Source organism: Thunnus thynnus, chromosome 4 (assembly GCF_963924715.1).
Source record: "Thunnus thynnus chromosome 4, fThuThy2.1, whole genome shotgun sequence".
NCBI lineage: Eukaryota > Metazoa > Chordata > Actinopteri > Scombriformes > Scombridae > Thunnus > Thunnus thynnus.
In genome coordinates this window covers 3,760,961-3,782,933 of record NC_089520.1, presented here as the reverse complement: position 1 = coordinate 3,782,933, position 21,973 = coordinate 3,760,961, and the positions used below count along the sequence as shown (strand labels likewise).

The window sequence follows — 21,973 nt, the reverse complement described above, 5'->3', positions numbered from 1 at the left end:
TTCAGCAACCAGGCTTCTAGTCAGGCAATGCCAAGATGGCGGCAGCCAGACCCGCCTACTTTGAGCTTCAAAACCACTCTTCAGAAACCAATGGGTGACATCACAGTGGCTGTGTTTTTTTTACAGTCTATGGTTTAGTGCTATCAGGGGTGGACAGTAACAAAGTACATTTACTTGAGTACTGTACTTAAGTACATTTTTCGAGTATCTGTACTTTACTTGAAGCTTATTCAGGGATGTTTCAGGAGCAGGACCGCACCTCAACTACGCCACTTCCGGCATTCCTATAAATTCCACCTAAACCTCTCCTCCTCTTCCGCTGTCATATTCTGCGCCCCTTCCCTCCACCCTATTTCTCTCTTCCTGTTTCTTCCTCTCCTTCGTAGGGTCCTGAGGGGGTCTGTTGTTGCTCAAGTGCTACGACGGATTCCCAATAAGCTTCCCCACAATGCAGTCAGCAACTGGAGGAACTATGCACATCAATTGTTTTCCTTAATAAATCATCGAAACGCATCTTGGTGATGGTGTGGTCCTTGCTAGTGAATTGAATATAATTTTTGACTCCACTACATTTCTATGAAGGTTCCTGTTACTCGTTACTTTGAAGCATATGTTTGAAGTCAGTGGATGAATTTTCTTTTTTCTAAAATGCAAGAGGCCATATGCTGTGTTCGTCGCAGGAAAAAAATCCAATCACAGTAAATTACTCCTTCACTGTCAGTCAAGTTCAAAGTGCTTTTTGAATACTTCAATTTGAATCTGGCGGTAGTAATGATGACTACTATGGCCATATCTGAAGTCCATGTTTCAGATTTTTGAAATGTAGAGAGATTCATATCAGGTTTTCTTGACTCACTTAAAGCAGTGTTGCTGTTGGGCAGTTATAAAGCCAGAGGTGTGTAACTGGGATTTTAAGGTGGGTACGTTGTTTTATTTATTTTTTATTTTCTGAGGAAGCTGCACCTACAGCAATCCCACTGTGCCTGATGTACACGTGTACAAATGCACACACACACACACACACACACACACACACACACACACACAAGACAATGTACTTTTGAATACTTAAGTATTTTTAAAAGCAAGTACTCCAGTACTTTAACTCAAGTAAAATTTGACTGAACAACTTTCACTTGTCTTGGAGTAATATTTGACCAGGAGTATCAATACTTTGACTCAAGTAATGGAGTTGTGTACTTTGTCCATGACTGAGTGCCACACAGAATATTGTATGAATCTCAGACTTCATTGTTATTGTATTTTTAATGATAAACATTTGCTTTGGAAAGGTTTAGACATCACTTAAAGTTTTGCACAATTACTTTGGAGCTAAATTTCTTCACATTTATATTAGTTTCTGAGATTTATACAATATTTTCTGTAAAACTAAACTTTATTTTTTAACTCCAGTTGTTCACACAGACTTTTTGTCAAAGTCTTGAAGTCCAAGCTGAGATAACACTGATGACATTACTCTGGTTATTGTTAAAGACTAAAGCTGCTCCAGAGCCTCAGAAGACATTAAACAACAGTTTAACAGTATTTTACTGTATTTTTTTATACTTTGTTCACAGGCGCAGCTACAAAGCCATACATCATGGTAGTTGACCAACCAAAGGACCAGGCGCTGCTGCAGTGTGAAGTTCGAGGTGCTTCTCCAAAACCTAAATTACACTGGCAGGACAGTGATGGAAACATCCTTCAAGCTGAAGAACCAAAGGTGACAGAAGCAGGAGGCCGCTACGACATCATCCTCCTAGTTACTGTGACCAAGACCGACAACTATCGCTGTGTTGCTACGCAGGAGAAAATCAGCCATCAGATTTATGCTAAGACATTTGTGTTTATCTCTGGTGAGTTTCTTCTTAATCATATTTTAATATTCAAATGATTTTAATTATTAACATGTTTTTAGTTCTGAATAAATTTCAATGTGTGCTCAGACTGAACACAAAGTGAATGAACTCAAAGCAAGTTGAAAACATTTTAAACTGAGTGAAAACTTCACACTTACACTGAAGCTCTGTGGCTCCACTTCAGTAATGTTCAGAGATAAGAGGGAGAGTGAGAGAGTCTGGAGGAAATAACAAAGATACACACACACACACACACACACACACACACACACACACACACAGTAAGTGTGTACATTCTCAGCCAGTTATAGTAAACGTCTGTATGTTTAGTACAATAAGTTTTTGTGCTGAATAAACACAGACTGTAAAAACACTCCAGCAGTCAAATGAACTTTGTGTTCAGTCTGAAACTCACAGTATGAAAACACAAGTTATTCCATCTCACACTATAATATACTATATCACATCTGGTCACCACTTCTTCTCTCACTGGCTTAGAGTGAGTAGAAGAGGTAACAGGTCATTATTTGACCTGACACTGGTTAAACTGGAGTTATAGTGGGTGAACTCCACTTGTTAAACTATGATGAGCGATAACATGAATCACTCAACATCACAGATTTTAATTGACAGATTAAATTGATGTGATTCACTTTAAGTTAAACTGTATTTCAAAGAAGTTATGACAATAATAACATTAAACTAAATGAGTCAGTTATGTTTGTTATGTAGCATCATCTGATATTTCACTCTCACTCTAAACTGTATTAATGCACATTATTCTTAAACTAAAACATTCCTCCATAAATGCATCTAGAAAGATTAAAACCAAATTAATTCCTGATGAACCTTTACAGTTACTATTAGCTGTTAGGTTTAATATCTCCTGACATCTTAAAACATATTTTAGTAAGTTATGTTGCAGCTTGTGATGCTGTAATAACTTCTGCATTTGGTTTGTTGATGGTGAAACAAATGTTTCCTGAAAACCAGTTTACACATTACAAAAGGCTCCACTCAGACATTCATTTAACTTGAATGGTAAAACCCAGTTAAATCACTGGTCTGAAACTAATTAGTCGTTACTAAAAATATGTTAAATAATTCACACACAAACCCTGTAATAGATTTATAAATGGTTGTCACAACATGGCTGATTTAGAGACTGAAATCCTTAGAATCAGTAAAAGTTTCATATTATCAATGAAAATAAAAAAAGGGTCTTACATTGATAGTAGTTAGTAGATCGTTAATGTGTCACCAAAATATACTGAAGCTAACTGAACTTCTTATTAGCTGTAATCAGACAGATCGACTAGATAGAGAGATAGAGTGTTTATTAATCCCGATGAGAAATTACAGTGTTACAGCAGCCAAGTCACACATGAATCACACAACAAACAACATAAGACTCAAAGATTTTAGTTATTTATGATTTTATTATTTTATTTCTTAACTAGAAACTGAACTGAAACTAAAAACTAGAACCAAAGTCTAAATATATACAATGACAGAGCCTGGTAATAATATGATACCATGAAGACACATAAAGGCTTTGAAACTGCAGTGTTTACTGGAAAATGTAAACTTGAAATTCACAAATATTCTCTTCACTTATTACATTGCAGGTATCAAGTGGATCTGCCAAAATTACAGTTGTATTAGTACAGACTCTCCTCTTTGTGTTTCCCTGCTGAGCTGCAGTGGAAGGAGGAATGATTACAGCAAGGAAAACATATTAAATGTTGATTTGGGCTCCTGACGGTTGTTTAAAGACAGACTTGTAAATATTTTATACATTTCACATAATTTCCTTTCAAGATTATTTTGCATCAGAATTCAAGAGTTTTCCATTTATTGCGCCTGCTGAGATTCTATCTGGTGGATTTTTAATCTACAAATAATGTGTTTATCTGTTTTCAAAGATTTTAGCAGCATGTAAAAAACCTTTAATTGTTCTCCTTGTGTAGGTCATGACCAATGTGCAGTACATACACACACACACAGTTACATTCTGAGTCTTAACATTTTTTTGTTCTGTGTTTCAGCGGAGACGACTTTTCGTATTCGTTTTATTGTTTTTCTTTTTCTTTTTATTGTTTTTCTTCTTCTTTTTCTGTTTTCCTGTTGTTGCTGTGCTCTTCAACGTAAGTTTAAAAAGAGATTTTTATTAATAACATCCAGTGTGATCAATAACATCCAATCACATTCATGCAGGTGTACAGCGAGGACATTATAATCTGACACTATGACACTATGACACTTGTATTAAAGTTTACTCTGCTGTTTACACTCATCCCAACTCAATTTGCTGCTGCAGCTCACTCCACCACCCCAACCTCCTCCTTATGTTTTTCATATTATTGTTGATTTAACTAAGATTTGTGTTTATTAAGGATTAGCTCTCTCAGCTGAATCTTTGTCACTGCTCAGATTCTTTGAGAGATCCCTTAAAGAGCAGAATCTTTTCTGCCAAATCTGTAACTGTTCAGTCATTATGATCAATCCCTTGATGAAAGTCTTTTTATAAGATTTGGTTTTCAAAAGTGATTTAAAACATAAGGCTGGCAGTTTTCTATTTGTTTCTTATTGTCAACAAATCTCATGTTTGGATTCAAACCAACAATGAACTGATCTACTAACAAGTATTGTGTGTGATATATCTTATTCCTCCGTTGTCCAAAAACTATTAAAAACACATCAGTGAGTCACATCGCTGCACTGGGTGACATGTTCCTTCATTATGAAAAGTTTGGTCACGTTAGTTTGTTTAGAAACGGCTCCAAAGACAAATAACAGTGATCACGTTCTCAGTCTCAGGAGAGTAGTTCTGTGTAAGGCAGACGCTACTGAGCATGTGCAGGAATGTGGTTCTGTTTATAGCTTCACTTGCTTGTTGTGCTACATATCACAACCTCTTGACTTTGTGACTTGAGTTTATGGCAAATTAACATGTCAACCCAGTACAACGCAGCATATTGATCTGTTTTTAATGATGTATTCATAGAATATCCAGCTGTATCCTTTAAATTATCAATAAAATCTCAAAATCAATTCTAAAACTGATAGGTTAGCATTGACTGTTGGGAGTTTGGTACAAAACAGAAGAGAATTCATGTCTTTCCAAAAATGTCACATCAGTGTATCATTCAGAAAGTTTGGGGGAAAAAACAAAAAAAACAACTGATTTCTTAGGTTTTTTTGCGTGTTTGTCACACTTAAATGTTTCAGGTCATCAAACAAATTTAAATATTAGTCAAAGATAACACAAGTAAACAGAAAATGCAGTTTTTAAATGAAGGTTTTTATTATTAAGGGAGAAAAAAAAATCCAAACCTACATGGCCCTGTGTGAAAAAGTGTTTTCCCCCCCTGTTAAAGCATAACTTAACTGTGGTTTATCACACCTGAGTTCAATTTCTGTAGCCACACCCAGGCCTGATTACTGCCACACCTGTTTTCAATCAAGAAATCACTTAAATAGGACCTGCTTGACAAAGAGAAGTAGACCAAAAGATCCTCAAAAGCTAGACATCATGCTGAGATCCAAAGAAATTCAGGAACAAATGAGAAAGAAAGTAATTGAGATCTATCAGTCTGGAAAAGGTTATAAAGCCATTTCTAAAGCTTTGGGACTCCAGCGAACCACAGTGAGAGCCATTATCCACAAATGGTGAAAACATGGAACAGTGGTGAACCTTCCCAGGAGTGGCCGGCAAAATTACCCCAAGAGCGCAGCGACGACTCCTCCAAGAGGTCCCAAAAGACCCCACAACAACATCCAAAGAACTGCAGGCCTCACTTGCCTCAGTTAAGGTCAGTGTTCATGACTCCACAGTAAGAAAGAGACTGGGCAAAAATGGCCTGCATGGTAGAGTTCCAAGATGAAAACCACTGCTGAGCAAAAAGAACATTAAGGCAGAAAACAGCTTGATGATCCCCGAGACTTTTGGGAAAATACTCTGTGGACTGATGAGACAAAAGTTGAACTTTTTGGAAGGTGTGTGTCCCATTACATCTGGCGTAAAAGCAACACCGCATTGCAGAAAAAGAACCTCATACCAACAGTAAAATATGGTGGTGGTATTGTGATGGTCTGGGGCTGTTTTGCTGCTTCAGGACCTGGAGGACTTGCTGTGATAAATGGAACCATGAATTCTGCTGTCTAGGAAAAAATCCTGAAGGAGAATGTCCGGCCATCTGTTTGTGACCTAAAGCTGAAGCGAACTTGAGTTCTGCAGCAGGACAATGATCCAAAACACACCAGCAAGTCCACCTCTGAATGGCTGAAGAAAAACAAAATGAAGACTTTGGAGTGGCCTAGTCAAAGTCCTGACCTGAATCCTATTGAGATGCTGTGGCATGACTTTAAAAAGGCGGTTCATGCTCAAACCCTCCAATGTGGCTGAATTACAACAATTCTGCAAAGATGAGTGGGCCAAAATTCCTCCACAGTGCTTGTAGCGACTACTGGCAACAACGTAAAAGTCGCTGAGAGGCTGAGGTTGGGCCTTGTTTGCCATTTGTCCGACACACACTACCAAAAAGATTCGCTGAGATCAAAACTGTAGGTTTAATAACTTTTATTAATGAAAGTGATCAACTTATTATAACTTGCACAAAATATAGGCTACTCAAAATAATCACTGCGTTCAGGTGTAAAACAGCGATCAGGTGTAAAACAGCGGTCAACAAAAAATACGACGACCCACTCACCCTCTGTCTCTTACCAGCTGGCATGCAGGTGAACAGGTGCTTAAATTAACTATAGGATACCACCGCCCATATCCATGTGACCTGATTATCAATCCCCGTGATCGTGCAATAATAAACAAACCAAAATAACCCAAAATATAAAACAAAAGAATTACTACTTTGCAATTCATTCAAACTTGAAATTAATCCATTCATGGCTCCTACAGTGCTTTAAAAGACTCATTGCAAGTTATCACAAACACTTGATTGCAGTTGTTAAGGGTGGCCCAACCAGTTATTAGGTTTAGGGGGCAATCACTTTTTCACACAGGGCCATGTAGGTGTGGATTTTGTCTTCCCATGATAATAAAAACCTTCATTTTGTCTTTGTATTTATTATTTATTTGTTTTATGACCTGAAACATTTAGGTGTGACAAACATGCACAAAAAAAAAAATCAGGAAGGGGGCAAACACTTTTTCACACCACTGTAGGTCAGCCTCTCTGATATATAGTGTGTACAGGGAAATACTGTGAGAGATTTTGCACTCAGGATGGGATCAAGACTGTTGGGATTTTTTTTTTTTTTTTTTTTAAATAAAATGTTGTTTTCCTTCCTGCAGGTTACCGTTGATGAAAGGAACTCCCTCTTAAAGACTCAGAAATTACAACATATGACAAAGAGCTAAAATATAAAATGCAAAGAAATTTGATTTACATCCAAAATCACAGCTTCAGTGTGACTGTATTGCCTGTCATCTTTGTTTTTTCTTCTTTGTGATTCTGGATCGTACATGTTAGTTTAGAAGCACATTAAACACACTGTGCAGAGAAAAGAGAACCAGCAACATAATTTTACAAGACAAAGCAATCAACAAAATATAGCTTGTAAGGAAGGACAGTATTTTATCCAGGAGAAGAGCTCTCTGTACCACATCAGGCTCAATTACATTTTCATCATCACTACAATCTACATTGTGAACATAAACCCAAACTGGGAACTCATCAAATCCTCAATCAGTCTATTATCAACTAGCCTGTCTGCGTTCCTCCACCATTTAATGATGGAAAAATAAACCAGACTAAACAAATACACTTTGGAAATTACAATTATCTTTTTACGAGTATCAAAATATGTGAATGACAATCAGTCAAACATGAGGAACAGATTTAAAATGAATTCATAATACATCATCTGTACTGTACTGAGTGATATTTAATTAATTAATCAATCTTCAAACCAAATCTTACAAAAGCCACAAACCAGTTATTGATCATACAAAACAATGATAAACCTGACATATCAAATTAAGGAGTAAATGTATTCTTAAATCAACTTATACAAATGTTAAAAATGAACAATCTGAATACCCCTCTGATCAGTGAGAGTGAGAGTGATGCCCAGATAAGCCAAACCCAAGAGGAAGAGTAGTGACATGTTAGAGTATTTGAAGAGGAAGGAAGTGAGGGAGGCAGAGAGAGCACAGAGGGATGATGTCACACTCTGATTCTGATATTATCACCAGTGATGAGGAGGGTCCTCCCACAGAGACACGGTCCAGGATGAAGATGCAGGAACTCCTTCATGAAGCAGAGTTTGGAGCTGCATATACTGCAGTCACAACATTTACTGTCTGTAGTTAATCACTGTTAATTAATTTACAAAGTGATCTTGACATATGACATGAATTTCAAGTGATACATTATATACAGAGCAAATTAGTTTTCAGATGTACAAAGTAAGCAGCACCTTCTTACTCATGCTGCATTTCTCATATGCCTGAAACTTCCACTTTCTGTACCACTAAAATTCATTCCATGACAAGATTTTTTGTCATATTACAGTTATTGAACCATGATTCTGCTGTTTTGTTTGCTTTTTAAAATAAAATATTTCTGCAACAATAATTGGTCATTGTGTTTGTGAACTGAAAAACTAGAGAAAAGGTGAGAGATAAGATTATACATATTTATGACAGTGTGTTAAATGTAGTTATCAAAGTTCTAATTTAAAAATCAAATGTGGAAGATGTAAATATTTTGCATATACATCATGTAAATCTGTAATGTGAGAGGATGAAGTCCTACATATGGACACAGACTGCACTGGACATAATCTGACATTAGAAAGACGTCTCTTCTCTGGATCCTGATTCTTTAACTGGAGTCAGTGTCCATATTGGCGTCTCAACCAAGTTCACCTCTGCAATAAGACCACTTTACCTGCACAGTGAGAACTTTTACTTTTTATACTTTAAAGTCTCCCTCCACTCACAAACATGTTTTCTCAAAATCATGTTATCTGTCTTTTCAAAATCTGAGTTTAAAGCTTGAACCTGTGAGCAGGATTTGTGACATCACAACTAGTTTGGAGCCAATCGTGGTCCAATATTCAACTTACACAAGTGTGATGTGGAAACTTGAAGCCTCCAGTGCACAAACACTGAGAATGATCTTTACAGTAAAGGACGAAACATCTTGTGTCCAGCAGTTAAACTCCATAAACAAACAATATTTGCATATTCATAGATTCTGGATTTTTAATGAGGGAGAAGGAGGAGATGTAATGTTATGGATTTTAAAGTGGTAATTATACATCAGACACACATTATTGTCCAAGCAGAGTATTTTCATCTGTCTTAATACATGTCTGGAGGAGATCTTTAAGTACATTTTGATAATAATACTTTTGAACTTTTACTGAGGTAAAACTGTAGTACTCTTACTTGTAATGAAGTATTTTTACACTGAGGTTTTGCTTACTGCAGTAAATGATGTGAATACTTCCTCCACCACTGCAGTACTTACAGTCAGCTCCTGCAGCTTCTGTGTGTTTGTAGTTTAACTTTAAACATGTGAAATGAAGACAGACTGAATCACAGCTGAGTCAATAAAACATTATTGTTTAATGTTAATCATGAATCCACAACACAGCAGTTTAGTGAGTAGGAAAAAAAAACGTGAGTATTTACATCTACTGTCATACACGTCACAGTTTATACCCATGCTAACACCATGAAGACTTTTATATATATACAAGAAATACTTAGCATCATTGTACAAAGGAGTACCATCATAGTAACTCACTATCTGGATTTGTCATTGATGCAAAATACACAAAATAATAAACCTCCCATCAGCTGCCCTGAAATAATCAGAATAATTAGACAAAAGGAAATCGTAATGTTTGCTGTTGTTTAGGTTTAAAAACAGTTTTACATCAGAAAGTACAAGGCAAGACGATCACAGTCTACATGTATACAAGGTTTGCCCTTTATGATCGGTATAAATACACTCTCTGCTAGTTTATGTACACAAAAATCATCGAATGTCATCTTTCCCTTCACATTCCTCCTCTTTTTATCCGTCGCAGCGTTTATAAAAAACAAAGACATACAAACTGTGTTCAGTGGTTTTAGTGTCACGTCATGCTGTTGCTCGTCTAACCTGTGCATCACTTAGAGAGAATTATCTTTACAGACTATTTCACAGACTGTAGCCCTCTCCCTTCCTCCAGTCACCTTTTCACATGTTTAACAAACATTTCACAATCAGTAGGACACTTTGCTTTTGTCACTTTTGTAAAGAACCAACACTTATAACATTTCCTCGCTCTCAGGCTTGAATACTGTTTGATTCTTTATTAAATAACTCAAACACTAAGAAGCCCGGCGGGAACACATAGAAGTTGAATACTTTAAAATGGACATTATGAAAAATACAAGCAAGGCTTTACATCCTAAACTCTCACACTGACACCAGAGTATTCACAACGGTCATGTTCAGAGTGAGATCAATTATGATTTTATGGTTTTTTTCTATATCAGTAATTGAGAGAGTTTGGTTGATAGACTGCAGGTGTTTCAGCAGAGTTTATTTCTGTTTCTATGTATTGCTGCTACTTTAATTCATCTTATTTAATTATATTTCATCTCATGTGCTTTATGAATCTTGAGTTTTCTCTTTACATTTTGTCAAATTCTTATGAAGTCTGTTATATATTTTGAAATCTGTTTTATGTTCTGTGTAGTGTCGCTGTCAAATATATAGATAGATAAATAATAGATAATAAGTGGATGAATGTCAAACAGTTGGTGCTCTTAATGTTTTGATGGGCAGGATCAGGTCTGACCGAGTCATCAGTGATCCTCACTGTATTAGGACTGTAGGTTTATGGAGACAGATACAATAGATTTACAGTTCTGGATTCACAGACATTAAAAATGGGTAAAGAAAGAAGGAAACAAGGTGAAGATGAACCGTCTGATGAACTGTCCTGATTCAGCAACATAAGTACAACAAACTCGTCCATCAGTAAATATTCTGAATCAAACCTGCCAGAAACTCAGTTTAAATACAAGATTCAGATTCCTTTCATATATGACTTAAAGAAAGAAATATTGAAATCACAGTATGCACGTCAGAGATACAAATGAATTTGCTTTGTGAAAAAGTCATTTCAAGCACATAAAGAAGTAAACATGATTTACTACTTTAACTCAGAATTTCATCTCCCAGAACACTGTATGAAGAACGGCCACAGAACTAATGTTGTCGAAGCCTCACACACCAACAAACCCATGTGGCTGAGGTTGCTATGGCAACATAAAGTTAAAGTGAACACTGGGAAACCTACAGCCATAAACTGTATGTTTGAAATTTCACCAACTTCAACCAAACACTGACCAAACATCTCCTGCACCAAATCAGTTCAACACTTTACATGTCTGAACGAAGCTGCTGCTGCAACAGTAAAATACTGAAAACAAATGTTTTATTGTCAATTGAAAGTTAATTTGGAAACACTAGAAATCCAACGACAGCCACAAGGCAGCGTCCTAAACCCTCCCACTCTACTCACTAAACCTTCACTGAACTGAAGCTGGTTTGTGTCCAGTTCTGGTTGATGTTTCCTTCACAACTTGTGTTGTTTAATACACCTTTTCCACAGCACATGTGGACTTGTCCCAGCTGGAACTAATAACATCCCATTGAGTCAACATGCATTAGGACCCAGAAACTGACACACCTGAATGGAATGCAGCCGTCGTTAATGTCGTTAATCACACCTGTGCTTTTCCTGCTACAGTATGACACATTAAAATATCTGCTGTGAACAAACGTCTCTCCTGCACAGCTCATTAATCTAATGACCTGTCAATCCACACAGCCAGCATCTGAAGCAGGAAATAAAATATTCATGTTCATATTCACCAACACATTTAAAGGATGAGACGATGTGTTGTTGGTGTGTGTTTGTCTCTTGATACTTTCTGACTTCTCTACTCTGTCTTTGGCTCTCAGCTCCAAGCACATTTGTTCAAGCTGTAGATCTTTAAAAATTAGTCACAAATATGTAGTTTAATTTTTCAAAAAGGCTTCATAATTTCCTAAAACAGTTTCTAGCAAATGTTGCTCAAACAGGATTAAGTAGTGTGTTGAGGACTATTTTCAGCGGCGGATTAATACACATTTGGTGCTCTAGTGAGTATTTACAGCAGCAGGACGGTGTGTTTGTGGCACTGAGCAAAAACAAAGCAGATAAAAACAACATCTAGTTAGAAACAAATGTATGATTTTGAGTTTCTTGTATGTTTGAGACTTTGTGATTAAGATCTACACACATAAATCTGACTGGACTCAAATGCTTTTCATACAAAGTTACAGCTCATAATGTACAGCGTCTTCTCTTGTTATAGTGAGAATATGATCCAGAATCAGGCAGAATACACTGAGCATTGTGACAGAAGCAAGGTGTGGTGGTTAACCAGCTAAATCTGGTGAGCTAACAGCTGTTCTCACGTTTTCTTCATCTCAACCAAAAAACAGAGAGGAGGGGTTGGTGGCTCAGGGCGACAGCATCAACACACTCTAAGCTGGTGGCTAAAAATAAAAAGTTTGACATTTTTAAAACAAAAAAAACACAAGAGTATAGTCCTTCACAGTACTTTTACACCAGTATCACCCAGATGAAATCTTGTAGATTTAATGTTCTTGGTGATTTAAGTGGTTCTGCTTCTTAAAACTATAAACAGACATCAGTGCACAGAACTCCTCCAGTGTTCCAGTAATTTATCTTTGTGGATCTCTCACAGTCTCTATTTAAGCCATACCTTTCAATAAATGAACATGCATACAAAACAGTACCCTGATTAAAAAAAATACAGTCATTACAGTTCATTACTTTCATAAAAAAATGGCAAAAAGTGTATATTTATTATAGTTAATTATTCTCTATAAATCCATCTGATGCCTTGCACACATTTACAGGTTTGTCTTTCTTCCCTTGAACGCATCATCAGTTAAAATAAAACCCTCACAGGTTAACAAATCCTCTTCAACTTCACAACCTTCAATTCAATTATTTCTTGACCCCTGAAATGTTGGAATACAACATTTTCAGGAAGCTACGACATCAAAACCTGCCAGTGTTTGTGTGTGAGGCGTCTTCACGTCGTCCCTTTAAACAAGTGCACATCATGTTTCATCAAGCAGCTACTGATGGTTCCAGAGGCCATTTATCTTGCATATTTCTACACTGGTTTCACCTTCAATCAAAAGTATAAGGATTAAATATAAATTATATTTATATATTTCTATATACTGTATTACATTTATCTACATACTTTGATTCTTTTGTTGGAAAATATAAATACTTTTCGGCTCCGTCATGTCCGTTGTTTATTGTTAATACTTCGGGGGGAAAGTGAGATTGAAATGGCTTCTTTCAGTCGTCACACTGTCGATCTGTTTGCATAAAAAACACTTTCTGTTTATCCCGTGAATAAAGTGAAGGTGTGAGGAATGAAGCAGAAGCATTTACAGCTTCTATATGTTATTTGGCTGGTTGTTGCTCAGGTGGAAGAACTAACTTGTGCGTGTGAGTGATACTGACGTCTTCATTATTATTATTCTTCACTTTTTCCTCTTTTTGTTTCAGTTTGATCATCACTTTATTTGTACGCAGCATCTAAATAATCCCGAGCCTCAACGTTTCTGCATTTCTAAACATTAATTCTTATATGTTTTGGTGCTTTGTTGCTTCATTAAAGTGCTGCTTGTTTTAACATCTTCAGAACAAGGTATCAACAGGATATAACCTCTATTTACCTTTTAATTAAAGATCTTTAACCTTTCTGAATCATAATGTCTGATTAATGTTATCAGTGACAATAAAATCAATAAAGCACACGTGTGTCAGAATTAAATTACTTGATTAAAACATATTTCTTAATGTAACAAAGCAAATGAAGCTTGATGTGCTCGTACCAGGATGTAATGACATCAGAACGGTTGTTTGGTTAAAGGAAAACATTTCCAGGTGTGAGGACACAGAGTTGGTTTGCTGAAGATGGGATGTGAGAGAGCAGAATACTTTAACCTTCATCTCTCCTGCTCACTTAGGACCTTCAGATTTTTACCTTCAGTGATTAGTTTAGTTTGGTCACTGGACCAGGACACCTGGGGGGTTTCTCTCAACATCACTTCTCACTTCTTTCTCCTCTCGCTCTCTTCTGGAAAGAGTTTATATTCTGTTTATTTAAATCCTCCAAGTTATCAGCCGACACTTCACTCCTCACTGACGCCGTGTCCCCACGCCACCTTAGCTTGCTCCTCCTTAGTTGCTGCGATTATGGGCTGGGAGATCTTGCGTGGCATGGGCCGGGGGGCAGACGGCTGTGGTGGTGCAGACTGGGTGTTTAGGTCCTCTTCAGGGATACACCCCTCTCTGAGGTAAGGTTTGGGGGGCAGGGCTGGAGGAGGCTCATGGAGGTGGTAAAGAGGCGGGTGGTGTGGGATGTAGTGTGGGTGGAAGTGGTGGTGATAGTAGATGTGTTGGGGGTGCGGCAGGCCATCCTGCTGCTGTGGTTGTGCTGGAGCTCCGGTGGAGGCCAAACCCGGAGCCTGGGGCTGGATTTGGCCCCCGGCCTGGGCCGGGGTGACGCCTCCTGGAGCGGAGTGGCTGCGGCAGGGTGGGGGTTTGACTCCGTCCAGGACTTCAGGCTCAGAGACGCTGTACCTGACAGGCTGGTAAGGCGAGTCCAGGTCTTCCTGGTCAGTGGTCCAGGCCTGGCTGCTGGGGACGGACTCTAGGGTGTCTGTGCGGCTGGCTGGGGGGTCAGAGGAGGAGGCGGGGCCACCAAAGTTGCTCTCACTGAGGGAGGAGACTCCAGAGCTGGCGCTGCCTGACAAGGTGGAGTTACTGCCATCCAGGATGGACTGTGGACTGGTGGGCGAGGCAGGTATAGGGTGCAGGGGAGACTGGAGAGAGAGAGAGAGAGAGTTAGCATTGATTTATCCAAATATTTATACACACTGTATGTAGATTCATGTGTTGTAACATAATGATCTGATGATCCTCATGTAAAAACATTTATACAATAAAATTTGCCCAGTGTAGCTGACAGCAGTTACATAAAAATGCTCAAATATGGTGTCATTAGCAGTGATGATACGTTGCTTAAAAATAATAAAGCTACAGTTTATATTTGCTTTAAACAAGCTGCTATTAGCAAATAGCTCCATCCAGTATTCAGGTAAACATATAATCTGTATATTATTTATTTAGAAATACAAAAAGTGTTGTTTAAAAACTGCTCAACAGCTGGAGCAACAGCTGGTGGTGTTAACATGTAATAAAGGTCTTGTGTACAGCAAAGATAAATCAAAGATAAGAGCTGTCTTCTCTTTGCTCTCGTTCAAAGGTCAGTACTGTAGCATTAACACAGTGTTTATAATAACCTGTAAGAATAAACATGTGTGAAGTATTTTCTTGGGCAAAATAACAGGATGAACTGAATAAGTTCAGTGTTTGTGTTGTGTTTACGCGTGAAATCGACAACAGGGAGGTTAGAAAAGTACAAACTAAAGAAAACTGAATAACAGACAGAAAACAGGACGACATAGAGAAACGGAGAGGAAGGTATCTGAAAAGCATCAACTATGAGCAGAAACCAGACAGAAACTAGAGAGATCTCCTTCACTCATCTTCTCTCATCTCAGAGTTAAAACTCAATAGTGAACTGCATTAAGTATCAAAAAAAAACAAAAAAACACAGGGACAGAATGAACTCAAATGAATTTTGCTCATAAACTTTCAAAGTCTTTCTCTGGATGGCTTGTTTTGTTGTTAATGCTGTCTCACATTTCTTCAGTGTTCTTGAAAGTTGTGGATTTTTCACATTTTGCACAAAATTGTGCAGAAATGTAGATGAAAACATCTGATGTGATGACAGTCAGTGAGATTGTAAACTATTCAACATAGATCAAACAAAAATTGACACAAAGAAATTCAGACAAACTGATGTGTCTTTCTTGGGGAGTGCAGACAGACAAACAATCATCCAGACCAACAGCAGGAGTGAGGAGGAGGAGGAAGAGGAGGAGGAGGAGGGTACCTTTCTTAAGGAGCGCGCAGGGAGGGCTGGAGGGAGGTCGCTGACCTGGTGGTGGAAAGCGTCAAAGTGCATCGACAGGTGTTGCCCTACAGGGGGAGACACAGCAGGACTGACTGAGAGAGATGCACACACACACACACACACACACACACCTCAGACCAGAGAAGAAGAAGAGGAGGAGGAGGAGGAGAGAGGTGCTGGAGGATGGAGAGAAGGCAGAGGGAGAGAGAGTGAAGTAGAAGTGGGGAAGAGGACGTGAGGAGTGGGAGGGCAGGGAGGAAGAAGAGAGAGAGGATGGAGAGAAGGGAGAGGAAGAAAAAGAGAGAGTAGAAGTAGGGAGGAGGACCAGGAAAGAGGAGGTGGAGGAGTGTGTGTGGGTGGGTGGGGGGGGGAGGTGTTCTTTCAAATAGCCTCTGAATTCCTTAAAATTCTTAAATTTGTTTATTTCATGTTAAATATTTATCTGTAAATGTGCACAGCATATACTGGCTTTAATTCCGAGTGATTGAGAATGGGTCTATATTATTTAAAGAATATAGCTGCATCTGTATCAAAGTCTGATATATCTTATTCCTCTGTGCTGTAGATCTCCGTTGTTATGTGAGCCACATCGCTGCACTGGGAGACATTTTGCTTCATTATGAAGAGTTTGGTCAGGCTCGGCTAGTGCTACATATCACAACCTCTTGACTTTGCACTACATTATAAATTTCTCAAGGAACATCAGAATAAAGTCAAGAGGTTGTGATGCAGTATGTAGCACTGAAGCTCTGTAAATGAAATGTGCAGTGGTGTCTGCCGTACTAGGAACTTCTCTCCTGAGAGATGAAACAATTTTATTGCTGTTATTAGGGCCTATTGTATTTTGTGTGTTTGTTTGTTTGTTTCTTATTATTCCCCCACTTCAGACCTAAATTTGACCCCCTAAACATGCTCAAAAACTCACCAAATTTGGCACGCACATCAGGTCTCATGAAATATTTGATAAAATGTAAAAATGAACACCCAAAGTGCCAAAATGTGCTCTCTAGAACTACCTATGTGTAACTAAAATGGCCACCAAGGCCCGTAGGAATGTCGTAGAGAGATCAAACCAAAACTCAATTATTCGTCTCATCAAGACCTACAAATAATACACCCCTGACCTAAATCCAACAGGGAGTCCGCAATTAGCCTGTCAATATAAGACTTTGCCTCAATTTTGGCCCCCGAACAAACGCTATCTCCTCCCAGGGCGTTAATGGTATCGATTTTAACTGTAATAACTCGAACAGTTTGGATTTTATAAGCCCCGACAGTTGCACTGCCACATCACCCTTACAATGTAAAGCAATGGGGAGGCATGTACTTTGTGTCAAACAGAGGCTTTTGACGTCTTAACCATAAGTCTAACCACTTTCAAACCTGTATCAATGGATTTGCAACGAAATTTCCTATAAGAAAATATGATTTTAATGTAAGATTTGGCCAAAATAATGAGGAGATTTCACAAGAAGAGCACTCTGAAATTCTCCTCTCCTCTCAAATATTTGGTTGAAATAAACCATTACCAAATCTCAGTATTATTTACAACATATTTTTTCTCTCTTCTTTGGAAGAGACAAGTAAAATGATGCTCCAAGGGATGACGGCCTCCCTGACCAATCAACAACCAGAATGCAATATTGACATCGAGTTGGTCCAATGATAGTTTCCAGAATTCATCTTCAATTCTCTCCACTGTAAGGCAGAGTAGCAGCAGTAGACAACGAGCAGTAGATAGCTCCTTGCGTTAGCCAATGCAACAGCTGGCTTGTTGTAGTAGCCTGAAGGACTCTTAAGACATCCATGGAAGGACTGTTAAGGACTGTTGCTAAGCTAATGGGAGAAATTATCTGGACTGTGCAGCGCAGCAGCAGCAGGACACCACTAGGGAGCGGCTAGAGAAGGAAGCAACCGAAGACACAACTAGGAGAGTTAGCTTGTTTGTCGTTGTTGCTAATGATATCAAATTGTTTAAGCAGCAGCCATAAAGTTCTGTTAACTAACAAACAAGATGACCAACAGTCATAAATGGATGTTATGACATGCATACTTCATCTCTATGATAGAAAGAAGAAGACATCAGATAACGTGAGTCAGATACAGCTTCTCTCTCTCTGTCTCTTTGAGTGAGCGTGTTAGTTTAGTGATACAATGCTGTAGAAAAATACCATCGAAACTAAAATTTGTAGCTCTGCAGTGCAGTTTTCCTTTATTAGGGCCCGAGCACCTGGCGGTTTGCTCACACTCTCCATTCAAATATATGAGTATTTTTCTGTGTCCAGCTGCAGTTACTTATTGTCTCTACACATCTGACAGTACACATTTCAATCAGACTTTCACCAGGTCATGTGGGTTAAAAGTCTTTACTTTTCTAAAAATAGACTTGATGAAAATTAGGAAATTAATTTGTTTTACACACAAACTCATCAAGAGTTTTCAATTTACTAATTGAAATTCAAGTGAATGGGCCCAAAACTTGAGCTGAACACGTCTACATGACAATATTCCATCAGTGATAGAAACTGGCTGAATAGCGCCCCCTACGAAATTTCAGTGACGCAGTGCCAGCAGCAGGCAAAATAGTGGACAAAGGAAGTGATGTTTATCTCCTTCTTGCACTGTCTGAAAACAGTCCGGGTCTGAAGACATCTACATGCCCGTGACAGGAGCCCTTCGATTGCACCGCAGCCCGACATGCACGGAGGCGCGAGGGCCCGTTCAATGCTGCTTTAATTCAATCTAAAATTGTTAAAACTGATAAGCATGTGTGTATATATATATGCATATTATATTGAGGGTTTGATTGCTCGGGGTTCCATAACATTTGCTTTTCCTTAAAAAAGTTTGGGAACCACCATTCTAAACAGGCAGAAAGCACTTGACCCAACTCAGAGATGGACAAACACATGCACAAAAATGCATACAAACACAGAACAAACACACACACACACGCACACACACTTAGCAGTAGTGTCATACCATGAGGCTGGTTGCGTGGGGGCACAGGAGGCGCCATGACACTGCCAACGTGGGCAGAGAGGAAGGGGAGGGCTTCTCTGGTACCACTGTCCAAACTCCAACTACTGGGGGTGGTGAGGACTGAAGGAGGAGAGAAGAGCAGAGGAGAGGAGAGGAGAGGGGAGGAGAGGAGAAGAGAGGAGAGGAGCAGAGAGGAGAGGAGAGGAGAGGAGGAGGAGAGGGGGAAGAAGATCAATGGACTGTATTTTTACATATAATCTTGCACACTGTATACGTCTGTATGAGTGTTTGTGCTACCTTTCTCAGCTACAGAGAGGTTGGGGTCACTGCAGGGTTTACATGGACCAATCACCTGATGGAACAACGCTCGCTGGAAGTTTGTTGGCTGAAGAGAAAGTAAATTAACAGTTATACAACTAATTATACTTGATGAGCTAAAGTATAATCACTGTATAAAAAGTTACTGTTTTATGCATCTCATACAGTTCATCCTGCATCCTGCTGACACTGTTGGAAATACAATATTTTGAAAGATTACTTTTTTTTCTTTCTCAGCCATCCAAAAGCCACCTCAAGATAAATTAATAGACACAGTGTGTGTTTCTCCCACTAAACTGATGGTTTCTAGTCAGTGAACAGAAAAACATGGACCTGGATGACATAGACTGTAGTACAAAACCAGTCCTGAGGCATGTGACCTATGTATTACTTCTGTTTGAAAGGTCAGATTATAATTTGTCAGTGTTCACCACAGACGACTGTCACTACTCTGGTTCAGGCAGAGATATAGACAAAGTCAGTTTCAAAACTTAAAAGCATCATTGCGTCATATTGCTTCCATCCCTTCCATACCTGCCCATTCTCTGTGATGTTGGTGTACATTGCACTGCTCGGTCTGTCTCTGTGTGGCGGCAGCAGCATCAGCATCTCTCTGTTGTGTCTGTATTTGTCTGGCAGAGAAGGAGAGCCAACTGCAGACAGGAGATAAAATGTACCAGAAAAAAATGTATATTGTAAAATTCTGACAAATGCATGCATCTAAAAACAATGTCTCATGTAACCTCATGTAAACACATTTTTCTGTGTTGAAATAGTGCAGTTATGTACTGTATCTGAGCTGCTTACCTCTAATGGTGGAGGGGGCGGAGTTTATCATCTGAGAGGGTGCTGAGTGGGTGGAGCTAAGACTGGAGGAGGAGGGGCTTGCCTGCAGCGAGAAAGTCGTGATAGTAAGAAAATATGAACTACAGTGACACAAAATTGTGGAAACTTGAAAGCAGTGACATTCAACTATGTAAAAACAAATGAAAAAGAAAAGAGATAATTATAACTAGAGTTGTAATATTAATTCTTTCATAAACCTACTAATTAAAGCAGCCTTATATTTTAGTCTTAAAAAGTTTTTACATGGAGATCAATCTTTGTTAAAAGATAGCATTTAAAGTTGTGTTATTGATGTAATGTGGTGTTTTTTAACTCGCCATGGGTCTAATCAGCCTGTTCTACATGATTTTCAGACGTAGTGGAAACACTAACACAAATGTACAAAAAGGACTTTTAGTTTCTGAGATTAGTTTCTCTGTTTCCTTTTATCCTGTGTGTCAATAACTGCTCCCATGCATGCTCAAATTTACCTCGTTGCACATTATATTTCATACTGTATAATTTAATATATTATAAAGTTGGAAGTTCATTCAATCAAATTTAACTACTGTTCCTTGTCATAAAGCATCAGTTTAAATTGCTGTATGTGTTTTTTATTTGACAAAATCACACAGTTTCAACAACAAATTGATAAATATCTGTTGTCCTTTTATGGATTTGCCCCAATGTGCACTTGTTTTACTGACCCTGACAGCCCTGAGCACCACTGACCTGCATGCGGTAGAAGTCCTCTGGGTGTTCCACCACCATGCCATCGGCCAGGATGAGCAGACTGCCAACATTCCCCGTCTCACTGGAGTTGTGAGAGGAGAGAGAGGAGGAGGAGTTGCGCACTGGAGTCAAAACGGCTATGGGACTGGGAGGAGGGAAAGGAGGGACGGCGGGGAAAAGGAGGAGTGGGGGTTGAGGTAGAGGGAGGGAGGAGAAAGAGAAGGAGGGTAGGGAAGGAGGCCAAGAGGAAGGAAACAAGAACAGAGTGGGGGAAGAGGCATGGCGAGGAGAGGAGGGGAGGGGATGGACAGGAAGAAGGTCCAAACGAGGAGCCATGCAGAATACAACAGAAAATAATAGGAAGGAGACCAAGCAACACCCAAAACATGCATGAGGTGTTTTAATGAGAATGAGAATGAGGCAGGAGTTTGAAGTCAAGACATGCAGGGAGCAAAGATGTAGAGTGATGATGGAGAAAGAGGGAGAGAGAAAGAGAGAGAAAAATGGTAGAAAGTCAGTGTGATGTGTGAAGTAAAGAGTAGAAAGTACACAGATGCAGTGAGGAAATTAGCAGAGATCCTTAATGATACAGATACAGCAGATGATAACAGCACACGTCATTGTGAGGAGAGATGGAGAAGAACTGAGAGGTGTATGTGTGTTGACTATAAAGTGTGATGAGGATGTGACGCCATGTGAGTGTGACAGGCCGTTGCTCAATGAAGACAAAGCAGAACAATATTACAGTGCAAAGTCTCAGTCGTGGTTAAAGTGAACGTTTGTGTGTGTGTGTTGCTGACCTGTGCCGGTGCATGAGTTTGAAGCCCTCGGGGCTCATGGGGCTGTGAGAAGCCAGGATCCCTCTGGGAGTGTTGGCTCCTGAACCAGCTTTGTCTAAACCAGGCAGACCCTGCAACGCCACGTAGAAACACTGCTCTGAATATTCACACTGCCTTCGGATATATGCTTGTATCATATGTGTATGTATGCATGCATGTTTGAAAGCAAGAGACTCTAAATTTAAAACAGAAGTGTTGACCAGACACATTCACATATAGTTATGTTGGGATAATCACTTGAAGCTGCTGAGTAGGATCTAAAAGGTGAAATGTTCAGTTTCACAGGCAGTGTCACAAGCTAGCTA

General features: G+C 39.0%; 1 protein-coding gene and 1 long non-coding RNA gene across 14 annotated transcripts in view; one reads left to right on the top strand and one right to left on the bottom strand.

The window, feature by feature from the left end:
• Nucleotides 1-1,870: 1,870 nt before the first annotated feature.
• On the top strand, nucleotides 1,871-8,461 carry LOC137180921 (uncharacterized). The gene is made up of 2 exons (XR_010928085.1): nucleotides 1,871-4,006; nucleotides 7,177-8,461. It is a non-coding gene; the product is annotated as an uncharacterized lncRNA (long non-coding RNA).
• A 975-nt stretch (nucleotides 8,462-9,436) lies between these two features.
• LOC137180918 (dedicator of cytokinesis protein 3-like) overlaps nucleotides 9,437-21,973 on the bottom strand; it is a 213,562-nt gene continuing 201,025 nt past the window's right edge. For 8 of the 13 annotated variants that reach the window (XM_067586217.1, XM_067586211.1, XM_067586214.1 and 5 more), the window contains 8 exons: nucleotides 21,630-21,760; nucleotides 20,830-20,974; nucleotides 20,080-20,161; nucleotides 19,807-19,925; nucleotides 19,252-19,339; nucleotides 18,955-19,074; nucleotides 15,952-16,037; nucleotides 9,437-14,815 (listed from right to left, as the gene is read on the bottom strand). In XM_067586217.1, coding sequence (XP_067442318.1) covers nucleotides 14,123-14,815; nucleotides 15,952-16,037; nucleotides 18,955-19,074; nucleotides 19,252-19,339; nucleotides 19,807-19,925; nucleotides 20,080-20,161; nucleotides 20,830-20,974; nucleotides 21,630-21,760 — 1,464 coding nt within the window. In that variant the 3' untranslated portion in view covers nucleotides 9,437-14,122. The remainder of the gene's footprint in view (nucleotides 14,816-15,951; nucleotides 16,038-18,954; nucleotides 19,075-19,251; nucleotides 19,340-19,806; nucleotides 19,926-20,079; nucleotides 20,162-20,829; nucleotides 20,975-21,629; nucleotides 21,761-21,973) is intronic. The other 5 variants (XM_067586213.1, XM_067586221.1, XM_067586218.1 and 2 more) reach the window with 4 other exon arrangements.